General features: G+C 40.7%; 2 protein-coding genes across 2 annotated transcripts; both read left to right on the forward strand.

Annotated features, from left to right (window-relative positions):
- Positions 1-4,930: 4,930 nt before the first annotated feature.
- On the forward strand, positions 4,931-5,374 carry LOC104405126 (scale keratin-like). The gene has a single exon (XM_010013734.1). The coding sequence runs from the start codon at positions 4,931-4,933 to the stop codon at positions 5,372-5,374; it is 444 nt and encodes a 147-aa protein (XP_010012036.1).
- An 8,005-nt stretch (positions 5,375-13,379) lies between these two features.
- Positions 13,380-13,769, forward strand: LOC104405123 (scale keratin-like). The gene has a single exon (XM_010013730.1). It carries the CDS (start codon positions 13,380-13,382, stop codon positions 13,767-13,769), a length of 390 nt encoding a protein of 129 aa, XP_010012032.1.
- Positions 13,770-14,694: the final 925 nt, after the last annotated feature.

The raw sequence follows: 14,694 nt of genomic DNA on the forward strand, positions 1-14,694 counted from the left end.
ATGTAGCTTATATACAACTTAATTACAGTAGCTTCTTCTTCCCACTCATCCCAGTTTTACTGAGAGTTGCAGGAACAACAGATTACAGGACTGTGACTGCCCTGATTGCTAAGAAAGCCATTTGACAAGACAATAAAGGATACATGGTAACATTATTATCCCAGTTCCTACTTATGCAGCCACTGTATGGATTCAGTCTGGACAACTTCAACATAAATAGTGTTTTAGTCCTCAGTGTCTTTCAAGAAACTCATTTCAAATTATATTCTCAGGACAAACTAGGACTCTTTGGTAAACCCAAGAATTCAGCTTGTATTCTTCCCTCTAAACTTATTTTCTCCAAGGGTGATTTTATTCTTCTCTGCTCACCATATCCTATAAATCCTTAGCATGGTTTTGAGGAACAATATGAAAGCAAGAAACAAAAAAACAGCTTGATTTGCCACACCAGGACAACACACACCATGTTCTCAGAAGCATTGCTCATTCATCTAAGATTGTGTGAATGGCTGCAGTGATGATGCCCTTACTAAATGCTGAACCTCACATGCAAACTTTGGAATATGTTAAATGCATTGAAGTAAGAATCAGAATTTCTCAAGTTAGAAGGAAACCATAAGGATCATCAAGTCCAACTCCCTGCTCCTTGCAAAACTACCTAAAACTAAACCAGATGACTAAGAGTATCATCCAGTTTCTCCAAGTTCCAGTATTTCTGACACTGAGAACTCCAGAGGTACACACACACCGAATAGGTGTATCTGCCACCATAGAACCATTATTAGAATCTCTGTCCCAAGGCAGTGCAGATATACTCAACAGTATGGATGGTGGGCATCAACTTTAGTTGAAACCAGCAATAAAAACATACCCTGATAGCAATAGAGAAAAATCAGACTTACCCAAGTCACCAAGAAGTCAAGGGAAGTGTTTAGAAGACCTATAAGAGAGAAGAGCTTTTATATCAGAGCATCTGGGAGGTACAAGATCAACACCGGTTGCCCACCCCAATTTCAAACACGTGTAACCAGTCAAGATGATGAAATTGCTGTTTTCGTTATTGGCACTTATGAGTCCTTTCAAATTTGTTTGTATAAGGATGTAAACATTACTTTAGTTTATAGATAATTCTTTCACCTTGTGACAACCTGGGGAAAATTAATACCTGACATTATTCCAGTTGCTTCCTTGACAGAAATTATTAAGCCACCTCCTCTTGTATTAACACCTGGAGAGTGTCTCATGGGTTTATCAAAATTGCAAACTGTTGTCGTGGACAGGATTTTTGTTTAAGTAAGTATGATTCATATTACAACCTACAGGATGAAAGGTAAAGACTGTCAGTGTGCCTGGAAGGTTGGGGATGATTTAGCTTCCCTACCTACAGCTGGGGGATACAGCAACATTGGGAGCCAATGATATTTTCCAGTAGCATTTGACAGTGGCTATAATGGAGTCAATTCAGTTCAGAAGAGAAGCAGCAACTCCAGAGACCTGCTTCAGTCTCTAAATAGGTCTTATGTGGAAGTTGAAAATCAACCTTGAGCAGAAAAAAAGGTGAAACCCTTCATTTTGGAATGTTGGGAGCTCTTTTCATGAAGCTATGACCTGAATCAGTTTCTGCATCCATCGGTCACTCTAACAGTCGTATTCTCCTGCAAAAAATGTGTAGATGGAACTCTGCAGAATTTTACATAAGCAGGCTTGCTTTTGGTTTTTAAGACATAAGCAAGAAATGAGTTTCTGAAGTTAACTAAAGGGATAGGAGATTCCAAAGTGACTTTTTTTCAGGTATTGTTGGTTTGATGTTGCCAGTACAAAGATGGTGTTTGAGATCCTTTGGTGCAAAAACTGAAATGTGATAGAAGTGCTTTGAATTACTGACTTTGATTCTCAGGAATTCATGGCCTCTTGTAATACACTATCGTGGCTGCAAGCTGTAAATCCAGAACAGGGCTGAGCTGGCAGTTTCTGGGAACAGGGAACAATTATGAACTTGGAATGCACCACAGAAAACAAAGGCTGGTTCTTGCCTTCTTTACAAGTGTATTATTTTACTACTGAAGACTCTATGCCATAGATTATCTCTAAATTATGAGGTGGGTTTCTCAGCCTTTGAAGTGGTTAACAGTTCTTTTGGACAATAATATTTTCAAGCTTCCAGGGAGCAAGTCTTTTCAAATGCCACCAACTATCCACTGATGATTTTAGAATGCAATCTTAGATTAGATTGAAGGCATGTACCTGGACTTATGTATCTAGCAATTATGGAATGACATCACATTAAAGTATGCAAGTCAAGATATTTGTGTTCTTGGTATAATCAGTTCATAGCTGAATACTGAGGATTTTGTCACCTTCCTTTTTTTTCCAATATGGTATTATAAAATAAACCATCAAGTTTTTCGTAAAATAGAGCATTTCACAAAGCTGTATAATCAGCGTATCTTTATCATTTTCAGTCACACACAGAGGACTCAATTATTTCTTGAGATGTTAAAATTCTATCAACGATCAGCCTTTATTCATGTAAATTATTTCTTTCTTTATTGTGGCATATCTCCAGATAGCTTTAGCAAGTTGCCACCAGTCACATTTTATTAATTTTATTCCTCAGCAGTATTCAATATTGCCTGATCAGAAGATGGACCTAACTCCAGGAATCCTGGATCCCTAAAGGCTTTGTATCAGGAGACAGAAAACTGGAAGATGTGGCAGTCAAATGCTTCACAAAGAAAGTATCTTGTAATCTTGAGAACAGAAAGGTTAATTACTAGTTTGCCTCTAGACTCCAATCTGGGTTGAAATACACTGAGATACCTATTAGAAAAATCTTAGTAGTTTAAAAGGATGTTCTATTACTGCCTTTTGCTTAAGATGGTTCAAAAAACTTGCCTTTTTGGGGTAAGGACAAGGACAGTAAGTAATCCACAGCTGAATGCATAACAAAGAAGGCAAGAGGTGTTTCCTCAAGTCCCTTGTTCATTGTGATAGGAGCAAAAGCAAACCAACAGAAAACCATTTAAGCACCAGAGGATGTCTTCTATTACTTCCTTTAGGTGCAGTATTGATGTCACATTAAGTAGCTGAGAGTGCAAATGATCAAGATAAAAATGACGACCCCAGAGTTGCTCCAGTGGAACTCCATTTTGTGTCCAGGTGTCTTATAGCCTGGATCTAATGGAAAAATCTGTGCACATCAGATGACCAAGCCACGCAATGGCTTTTGCCATTAATAATGGAGAAGCCAAGGAAGAACATTAGTATAATTCTTGTTGTAACGCTAAGGATGTGAATGGAATGATAACAAGAATGAATAGGACATGAAGCCATTTGAGATGAAAGAGACTTCCATGACAAAATGCACCTATCATATTTCACGAGACTTAGAACAACAAATGAACAAATAGTCAGCAAAATTTTGAGGATCTACGTGTCGTCTAAGTTTGGGGTTTGCCCCAATTATGCACATGCTCAAATTGCACCCTGGCTGATCCCCATGGTCTAGAGAAGTATAAAAGCTGTCCCAACTCAGGGCCCTTCATTCCACTTTGCTTGCTTTATTCACCTCTGTGAGAACGGTAAGTATCACTCTATGTGCTTTCTTCTAAAATTCAAATATATCTTTTCTGCCAGTTTTAATTAAGGTTGGAATAATCCATAAGTATTCTAAGATTCTTAATAGTGTTGGATTATTTTGCCATGAATTAATTTTTCTTATTTGATATTGTTCATCCATGTATTTGGGTTTAAAATGGTAAAAGTAGAGTTTTCAAAAATTATTGTTTCCTGTTAATACGAATTTGACCTATCAAAAACAGCTTCCAAAACATCAGCAGAAGGCTTGTTCAGTCACTAGGAAGTTGTTAAGGATTTTGCATGTTTCTTGTATGTGTCTATGCATATATATCAGTTTGTTAAAGGGACGAATTTAACTAGAAAGAATAGAGAAGTATTGTCTAGAGAAGTATTGTCTAAAGAAGTATTGGAAAACTAGTAATGAAACACTGCAAAACTAGGAGATGAAGCTAGGAAAACCTAAGCTACCCTTTACATTGCCCTTGCTTTAAGCAAGGAGTTGGACTAGATGACCTGCAGAATTCTCTTTTAATGTCTTATCGGTTCTAGTGGTGGAAAAAAAATGGTTCACAGGCAATTTTCCTAGTCCTTCCATGGGTTTTCTTTTAGATTGGATTAGATCCTATGGTAAAAGTCTTTCTGAAAACTCAGATCCCAAAATACTTGTCTGCAGTAGGTTTACCTGAGTGTGCCAGTTTCCCTTCTGGGGAATCAGACAATCCTTTAACCCACCCTGTGACTGTTAAGCTACTTCACAAGCACTTCAGGGCAGGGAATGCCTTATTTAGTCCATCTTTAAAGCAGGTTCAGCATACCGGCAGCATGATATTAGCTATTGCTTCTGGAAGCATGTTAAAACTCAATATACCAGAGTTGTTCTTCCAGCTACCCATTAATTTACCACGAGTTCTGCTGGTTGTCAGGTTGCATTGCTTTGTTTTTGCTAGCATAAAACAAACATGACACAACTTTTCAGACACAGACACTTGTAAGAGTGGCTGCAAAGTTTAGTGGAAGTAGTTTGCAGAGTAAAGTGCTGGATTATATTTTTGCAGTGTTTGGCAGCAGGGTAGAACAAAGAACTACTTGTTCAAGAGAAGCAAATATAAGAAATAAGGAATGAGACTGTAGAAGAGGTCACTGCTTAGTGTGCAATCTGGGCAATGCTGTTCTACAAGACAGAGAGATGTTTCATGAAAAATACTAAAGAGCAGGAAGGACAAACAAGACCTGAGAGATAAAGCCATTATTCTAGTCCATGTGTCCAAATTTCAAACTCTTTTTTCTCATTAAACTTGTATCTTTCTTTTACTTCTCAGTGTCTGTCACAGCTTACCTCCATCCCTACAAGATGCCTTGCTACGACCTGGTCTCCAGCTCTGCCTCTGGCGTTGCCCACCCCCAGCCCCTCGCTGACAGCTGCAATGAGCCATGTGTCCGTCAGTGCCCTGATACCACTACTGTGATCCAGCCACCTCCAGTGGTCGTCACCTTCCCTGGCCCTATCCTCAGCTCTTTCCCCCAGCATTCAGCTGTGGGATCCTCTGGAGCACCTGTGCTTGAGGGCTATAGTGGCCTTGGAGGCTATGGGGGCTATGGGGCCCTGGGAGGCTATGGAGGTCACTATGGCTATGGGGGCTATGGCTCCCTGGGCTATGGTGGTCTGTATGGCTGTGGGGGTTCTCTGGGTTATGGGGGTCTGCATGGGTATGGTAGACTCTATGGATCTGGCTACTCCAGCCCTTACTCCTACTGGCACAACAGGTACCTCCGTGGCAACTGTGGCTTCTGGTAAACTCAACAGGAAAATCCACTGAATAGTGTGCAAAATGCAGATTCACCAGCGAGCAGAGGAGTGACAGCTCTCACAAATCCTGTTCAGTGCAGTGTCTTCTGCATGCTCCACACCTCTCTTTTTTTCTTCTGAATTCTTTCCTGATACCTTGATGGGTTCAATTGCTTGTTATCTGCAACTTGATCATACTTGTGCCTGAATTCAGTTAGTCTTTCAAAATGCATTTGACTCTGACATCTTGGATATACATTCTTGATATTGCAATATTTTTGTTCTTTTGATTCTCATTAAAGTTCTGTTGCATCATTTAAAATAATTGTGTTGTGGTTTTGCATTCTCATCCATTCTGAACTTGCCAACTTTTCTGCATAAAGCTGCCTGTTGTACATAGGGCTGTAATAATATTGTGCAAACCCTGCTCACATAGTGAAAGTCTCCATGAGGAGCCCTTGCTAGGCCTGTTTCACTACTGAATTGCAACAACATGGGCACAATGTGCTGGCCAGAGATGAACAGCAACCTTCTTTACACATTACTTTGTTAGACTCCCCATTTATGAGTTTGTAAGATAGTTCTTTGAACTACAAGAGACTGTTCACACTCTGAAAATTAAGCCCTGGTTTATTCCACTGCAGATTTCTAATCTAATGTCATACAAATAATTTCATAACCACAGCTCTTGATGGAAGATCGATGACTGCTATAAAATGAATTTCATATTCTGTGTTTCTCTAGCATAGACCAGCCTATACCTGTGCTATTAAGTTGCCTCACTCTCCAAAATTCTGGATGTGTGCAAATGACACTTCTTCAAAACCACAATAAGGACCATGTGCATAATAATTTCTGGTTGAGTTACTGCGTTTGGGACTTCTTTGATTCCATTTAAGTTATGTATACTTTAAAAATAAATACAATTTTGTAAGTATTATGTAGGTAGTCTAAAAGTGAACAAAATTACTGTGCTGTACATGGTATATCTTTTTAGGTTATCAGTAAAGCACATAACCATCTCCTTACTCAAGCAGACGCTTATCTTGCAAGATAGTTTTCTTTAAGTGGTTCAGCTGCCAGAAGATCTTAGGCTACATATTTTACTACAGTAAGATGCATGGCCAAGCATAATGTAACAGTGTGCAGAGAAATTGCAACCAGAAACTGAAGTCAGAATATGAAGAAAGAAAGGCAAGTGCTGCTGCTCATGCCCGGCTCCACTCTTATAACTGGGCAGTGCATACTACACACTTCTCAGCACTCATTACCTAAAAAGTCAGCTATGAATCTGCCTTCTATTTGTTTTTATTTAGTCATTTCTGGTAAATTGAATAGCTCTTCCTGCAAGACCAACAGCTTCCACAGTGGTATCCAGTTTTAAAACAACAGCCAGAAGGGATATTCTACTCGTTGCCAGGACATTAAAATCTGCAAAACAATCCGTTGTGGTAAAGATGACCATAACAAAAGCTCCTGTAACAACAGGAGCCCTCAAGTACAGGTGCTAACAGAAATCCTGTCCTGAAGGAAGAAACCAAGCATCTGGGCTGGTAATGTGATGACAATAGATGGTGGCTGAGCCACTGTCCTCAGGTCAGGGCAATCAGTTCCTTGAAGCTTTTGACACTTGTACTGGACATGAATTGGTCAACTGGAAACATGACTGAATGTAGGTGTAACACAGGACAAATTCTTCTTGAACAGGAAGAAAAGCCTACATCCCCTGGAAATGGGAAAGGTACAGCAGTCTGGATCCTCTGCAACACCAATTTAGTTCCAGATCCATCCCACCTAATTGAAACTACCTCTCCTCAGCCCCTATATTTTACTTGCTGCTGTGGATGTAATTCTTCAAATTGGTGTAAGCCCTATAAGAAAAAATGTTTTTCAGTGATGATTAATTGCTGTCGTGGTTCAAGCCCAGCAGGCAACTTTGAACCACGCAGCTGCTCGCTCACTCCCCCCACCCTCTTCCTTCCTCCCCCTGCTCCCGGAGGGATGGGGAGGAGAATCGGAGGAATGTAACTCCCACGGCTTGAGATAAGAACAGCCCAGTAACTAAGGTATAATACAAACCACTACTGCTACCAATAATAATGATAAGAGGAATAACAAGGGGAAAGGACACAACCGCTCACCACCCGCCGACCGATACCCAGCCCGACCCAAGCAGCAATCTGGGCCTTCTGGGCAACTCTCCCCAGTTTCTATCCTGGGTATGACGTGCTGTGGTATGGAATACCCCTTTGGCCAGTTTGGGTCAGGTGTCCTGTCTCTGCTTCCTCCCGGCTTCCCCTCCTCCCTGGCAGAGCATGAGACTGAGAGTAAACACTACTTAGCAACAACTAAAAACATCAGTGTTATCAGCGTTGTTCCCAGACTGAGAGTCAAAAACACAGCACTGCACCAGCTACTAAGAAGGAGAAAAAATGACTGCTGTAGCTGAACCCAGGACAATTGCTTAGTGGAAACACAGGAATATAGAAGGTCACATGTTTCCTCTGACAAATGGTTGCTTTTATCCTGTACCTTGTCTTTGATAAAAGGCAGTTCCACATGGTCTGAATTTGGTGCATTTTTGAAGGAATTGTCCAAAGGCTAACCTGATTCCTAACACCCCAGACAGCCTTTTTGATGTCAGTAGGCAGCTTTACTTACATCCCTTTCAAGATCTGGCTTTCTTCCATACAAACAAATTTGAAACAGCAGCTGGAAGACCAAGTAATTAAGTATCAAGAGGACATATCCTCTGTTAAACACGTTTGTGACTGAGGCCTTTATGGTGCAGGAGCACAGAGCAGGACTACAGTTGGGCTTTTGGTATCTGTTTAGCAGATTACAGCTCAGATTTGAGCTGGTGGAGATCTTAGCCCTTAAAACCTGAATATAATATTACTTCTTCAGAAATTACTGTCCTGGGTTCAACTACAGCAGTCATTTTTCTCCTTCTTAGTAGCTGGTGCAGTGCTGTGTTTTCAACTTTAGTCTGAGAACAATGATGATAACACTTATGTTTTTAGTTGTTCCTAAGTAATGTTTACTCCAGTCAAGGACTTTTCAGTCTCAAGCTCTGCCAGGGAGGAGGTGAAGCTGGGAGGAAGCAGAGAAAGGACACCTGACCCAAACTAACCAAACGGGTATTCCATACCACAGCATGTCATGCCCAATATATAAACTGGGGGAGTTACCAGGAAGGCCCAGATTGCTGCTCGGGTTGGGCTGGGTATTGGTCGGCAGGTGGCGAGCAATTGTATTCTCTCTCCTTGTTTTTTCCCTTATCGCTATTGTTATTGGTGGTAGCAGTAGTGGTTTTGTATTATACCTTAGTTACTGGACTGTTCTTATCTCAACCCATGGGATTTACATTTTTTCAATTCTCCTCCCCATCCCTCCAGGAGGTGGGGGAGGAAGAAGAGGGGAAGTGAGCGAGCGGCTGCATGGTTCTGGGCTTAAACCACGACAATGACAAAAGAGGACTAATCTCAATCTACAGAAAAAGAACAATCCAATATCTAGTAAATAGCTGGGTCTGGCAAGAAGAAGGCGATAGAAGTAAATACAAGGCAGTTTTGAGGGGGGACTTTTTATACATTTCCTCAAACTGCCTGGGAACCTGAGGCTCCCATTAACCCCAGCCTACATTCATCACACATACTTCATCTCACAGTGATGAAACAGTTTTGCTCAATATTTATGTGTATTAGTTGATTCAAATTCTCATGATGCGTAAAATGTAAATTACAAAACAAATATTTCTTTCATCTTAGCACTTAATTGGCAAGATTCATTCCTGGTAATGGTCCATTAAATACATTAACAGGAGGAATTATGCTGGCTTCATTTCTTTACCTCTTCTTCTATTGGTCGACATAATGACAGTGGCTCAAATGTTAATCATAATTGCCATCCACTTTAATATGCAGGGTTTTCCCCTTTCTTCTTTACCTATGCTAGATAAAGTACAATTGATACAAACCATGGCAGTTTTCCTGCAAAATCAGCAGCTCTTATATGAAGCTGGAATTTCAATTTGGACAGGACCAGCCTCCACTTTTCAGAGGAAAAATAAAAAGACACATTTCAAAATACTTTTTAAAATCACCCAGATTGTCTCCCAGAAAAACCAGTTGTTCATTTTCTTCATATTTGGTCAAGAAAGGTAAAGAGTTTCTTTATCAGATTACAGGCAACTTGTTAAATATATTGTTTTAGGAAGCTAAGCATGTGTTTAAAACACCGAAGAGGGGTAGAGCACTTGTAGTTAGGCTAGGAAAACCCTAGGAAAAGCTCTCAAAACATGGGTACACAGGCAGGTGTTGCAGATCTTTGTGCCAGAAACAGTGAAGGGGCTGTGAATTAATACATCAGCCCTGAAGGAGCTTCTAAACGAACAAATAAATGAAAACCTAAAGTATAAAAGAAAATCAGCTGAAAATCTAAGGTTAGAAATCATGATCTGGCAAAGAGAACAGGAAGAGTATGCTTGACCAGTACAATTTAATAAGTGTATTTCAAAAGGCTGGGCTGTTTAAATCCAACCACATAGTTATATTACAATAATGACACACCACTTCCTGCATAAACTACTAAGGAGGCTTTGGTAAACACTTAAAAACACACACAAAAAGTATTTGAACACCCTTTGTGAGGATTATTGTTCTTGTAATCCCTTGGGGCCACCTCAAAGTCTCATAAGTTATGTATAACTTCTGGTAGAAATAGTGCAGTGTTCACTTAATAAACAACCCATCTATAAGCAAATGAGGAGTTCTGAGGCTGGGCCAGGCCTTATTACACTTATTATATTCAGAGTATTGGTGGGACACACCTCATCAAATCTTCTCTGTTTAAAAGCTGGGTGTTTCAGCTGAGCATGTTTTCTGTCTCCATAGTCAGTGAAAACAGAATGAGTATGTTTTGAGAGTGATACCAATTCTGGTAAAGTAAGCATCCAAGATGGGATGAATTGTCTTGTAGAAATTCTTGTCCCTCCCTACTAAGTATTGGGGAAAGCTGAGTAATTTCAAGTGACACGTCACTGAGTAGTGAAAATTGGGCTCTGCAACAATATGCACTCAGTACCTGATGCTCTGCTAGTCAGGAAAGAAATATGAGAAAAGTAGTAAATCCATTGTTGGATTCCTCATATCATCCCTTTGCTTTTCCTGACAATTACCCAGTAAGTTTGGGATGGAAGAACTAAAAAATTGTTTCTGTGACATCCTCCAGTGAAACTTCGGTTCAATTTAGGGTCTGGAGAATAAGTCTTATAAGGAACAGCTGAGGGAATGGGGGTTGTTTAGTCTGGAGAAGAGAAGGCTCCGGGGGACCTTATCTCTCTCTCTAGAACTACCTGAAAAGACGTTGTGGTGAGGTGGGGGTCAGTCTGTCTTTTCTCCCAAGCAGCAAGTGATAGGACAAAAGGAAATGACCTCAAGCTGTGCAAGTTTATACTGGAGATTAGGAACAACTCCTTCATGGAAAGGAATTGGAACAGGCTGCCCAGGGCAGTAGTGGAATCACTGTCCCTGGAAGTGTTCACAAAACATGTAGATGAAGACCTCAGTGATATGGTTTAGTGGTGGCCTTGGCAGTGCTGGGGAACAGTTGGACTTGATGATATTAAAAGTCTTTTCTAACCTAGTTGATTCTATGATTTTATGATTCTATGTAAGGTGAAGGAGTAGATCTAAGGGCCAAACTACCCTCCATCATATGAACAAAAAGAAAGAGAAGATAATAGACTGAATGAACACAGTGCTGGGCAGAAATGCAAAATCTCACAAAGAAACTGAGAAATTTGCTCCTGCTTCACCACTCTCTTGTGTTCTGTCCTTCAGAGCTGTGCAATCAATACAGAAAAGCTAGTTAATCTGTTTGCATTTACATCCATTCTACATTGCTGAACCTGTGAGAGAATCTCTGTGTGCCTTCAAGAATCCAGGTGTAAAATACGGAAAAAACCACTGATACACCTTCAGAGAAAACTTTAGCTTTTGGTTTAAACATTGTTTTGTGTACTAAAAGACACTGTTTTCTGCTGGTCTTGCCAAGCAACAAGGAAAACCCAGAATTTCTAAATCACAGATCATTGGACAATGTCTGTGATTACCATACGTACAAGACCTCTCTCAAGTTTTGTGGCTGTGGCTGGGAAAAGGATTAAAAGGTGTCTTCTACCTCACTGAACATTTCATTGCAAAACTGTGAGTAGATTAGATTACAGCCTAGATCTGAAGCCCTTAAATACAAACATGTATATGACAGCAGGTTATAGGTCTGATTAAAATCATTACAGGAAGGTAATGAAGGAAGTGCCAAGTAAATAGAACCAGTTAATTCATCCTGTGATGCCAGCGAGCAGGGTGGAATGATACCAGCCATGAAGCTGGTCAATTAGGCTTCAAGATGAAAGAGAACTGGGAGCTGGAATGTGCATATCATGCTATTCGGAGATTTAGGGTGATTTTGCAAACAGCAAGCAAAAACAGTTTCATCACTTTGGAAAGTTATATGTGCTTCAAATTTGGGCTGGTTGGTGATTATGACTTCATGGATAGAATGTGCCTCAGCCCCCTCAGGCAATGTGAAGCACGTATAAAAATAGCAGGGCCTCAGACCTATTCCATCTCACTCTCCTGCATACTATCCTCTACATCAGGTAAGTCTGATGCCATTTCATTTCTTTCTAAATGCCAGAATGCCTTTGCACTGGAGCTTAGAATACTTGTCACTACCATTACATTAGAGTTTTTAGGACTATTTTTGATTCTCTTTTTCTCTCCTTTTTTTTTTTTTTTTTTTTTGGTGAATTTTGTTATTAGTAGGCTTTAGGAGTCAATTCTAGTGTTTGAAGCACTTATTTCAGTGTAGTTCATATTTGGGCATTCTTATACTGTTAGCACATTTGAAATGTAGGATGGCATGACCTTTAAAATGCAGAATTCTCCTATACCATTCCAGTTAATGACTGAATCAGAAAGAGCATATCCTAAACTGTTCAATAACCCAGCTGGAGAAAGAGCATTATCTAAATGGGAATTAAATTATAAAATAATCCTGGCTTGAATTTGTTTTTTATGGATAGGTATCCATAAATCCTGCTTACTTTAAATCCTCATTATTTTCACCAGAGACAATGCTACGGGAAGGAGACCAGTGGTCTGATTCAGTGAACAAAGTAGTATTTCTTATGTTTTACTTGAAAAAGTGCTGAGTCAAACCTTTTGTGATCAGACATTTAGCCGAAATGTTAGTTTGCAAACTGTATTTTTATCTGATGAAGGAAATTGGCTTCTTACATTTTACCAACCTGTTCTGCACTCTCTATGAAATTACATGGCTATGCCAAGAAATATTTGAAGTCTTTTATAGTGTATATTAACTTATTACATCAAGTCTATAAATCTAAGGCTCAAATGCTTTGGGGATTTTACCAGAAGGATCATAAAGATTAAGAGAACCGAGAACTAAAAGAGAGCAACTGAAAAGTATATTACCCCAAAGAGCTTGATAAGAAACGGGGATCTTGAAAGGAGGAGGAAATGTATGGTTAAAGCAGTGCTGGGTTTTTCACTCCATCTCATCTCTCCCAGTAAAACCTGCTTCCGTCCCATTTAGTGTAAAGAGGAACTCTGGTGAAGCTCCTGCAGCTCCTGGCTTTCAACCCACATTCACCAGGGATAAGTGTTGGTGTTGTAGTAAAAACTGTGCTGCCAACATTCTTTTCCTCTGGGAGGAAACATGAATTGAGAAAAGAGGCAGCAGTTTCAGAAGGCTTGGCAGATGTGACAAATGCTGGGATTACTGGATGGGAAAGATAAGAGTGATGTTGACTGACAGGGAAGCTTGTGAACAGTCATCAGTTTTTCCTATGCATCTGGTGATCATTTTGCCTGTTCTCCAACAACCCAACACCAAACCTTGACCTGTTGTTTGAGTAGATCTTGTGCTTTGTTTTGACTCATCTCTGTGCTCTGTGTTTCAGGATCACTTTCATTCCTACAAAGAAATGTCTTGCTACGATTTGTGCCCCACCAGCAGCAACATTGCCTGCCCCCAGCCCATCGCCAACAGTTGCAACGAGCCCTGTGTCCGCCAGTGCCCTGACTCCACTGCTGTGATCCAGCCACCCCCTGTTGTTGTCACCTTCCCTGGCCCCATCCTCAGCTCCTTCCCCCAGCAAGCCGTGGTGGGGTCCTCTGGAGCACCCACCTTTCGGGGGTCCTCAGGGCTGGGAGGCCTTTATGGTGCTGGAAGCCTTTATGGGGGCTCTCTTGGATATGGAACCCAGTATGGATATGGAAGTTCTGCCCTCTCCACAGTCAGCAGCGGCTTCTGCAGCCCGTTCTCCTCCCGCCAGTACAGCCGCTTCCTCCGCAACAGCTGTGGGCCCTGCTAAAGGCAGCAGAAAGGTCTCAGAAGACAGACATGAAGACCCAAATGCAGAGCAATGAGGATGAGGGTTCAGCATTTCTGCAGCCCTGCAATGGAGCTACTGCCACTTTGCATTTCTGATCTTTCTTCTACATTTTATTTAACCTTCCATTTCTAGTTTGTTGTTTGCTATTGTTGCCTGTTCCAGATTTCCCATTTTTTTAACCATCGTGGGGCAGCCTATTCCATATGGACATCACTCACAATGATGTGTATCTTCATCAGTAGTTGCACAACAGATAGAAGAAAGCCAGCTGAGGACAACAATATCTCTGAACAGGACATTTGTTGAACATTCTCTGAAATAATCTGGAAAGAGATTTTTCATATTCTGTGGTATCTTGCTTTGCAAATTTAGGCATTTCTTGCTCATTAAAATTTTGTTGCATCACATGGCAGCCTTCTGGTTTCCTTTTCTCCATTTATCTGCAGCCTGTCCTAGGTAATATCTTCCCATGGGCAAGTCCAAGCTGCTAAGTGAGCAGTTTTACTGCAGAACATTCTAGCACAGACTGAATTTACGCAGTGTCACAAATATTTCCATAATGAAACACCTGAGCAGGAACTTCCCATCTTTTGAAGATGTGAAAAGTTTAAAATAACTAAGTATTTTAACTTCTTTAATGTTATTTAAACATTATTTCAGTGGGGTCTTCCCATGAACATCCAGAGAATTGGATGGTGGTGAGACACTGGAACAGGTTGCCCAGAGAAGCTGTGGCTGCCCCATCCCTGACAGTGTTCAAGGCCTGGTTGGGGCAACCTGGTCTACTGGCAGGGGATCGGAACTGGATGAGCTTTAAGGTCCCTTCCAATCCAAACCATTCTGTGACTCTATGATTCTATGATAATTGTGCCTTTCCATGTTGAGCTCAGCATGAAAAAATGCC

The sequence above is a fragment of the Nestor notabilis genome, unplaced genomic scaffold (assembly GCF_000696875.1).
Source record: "Nestor notabilis isolate BGI_N333 unplaced genomic scaffold, ASM69687v1 scaffold7074, whole genome shotgun sequence".
Classification (NCBI taxonomy): Eukaryota; Metazoa; Chordata; class Aves; order Psittaciformes; family Psittacidae; genus Nestor; species Nestor notabilis.

Bases quoted from the DNA above. Each gene is read 5' to 3' on its own strand.
- LOC104405123 (XM_010013730.1), top strand. From the start codon at position 13,380: ATGTCTTGCTACGATTTGTGCCCCACCAGCAGCAACATTGCCTGCCCC.
- LOC104405126 (XM_010013734.1), top strand. From the start codon at position 4,931: ATGCCTTGCTACGACCTGGTCTCCAGCTCTGCCTCTGGCGTTGCCCAC.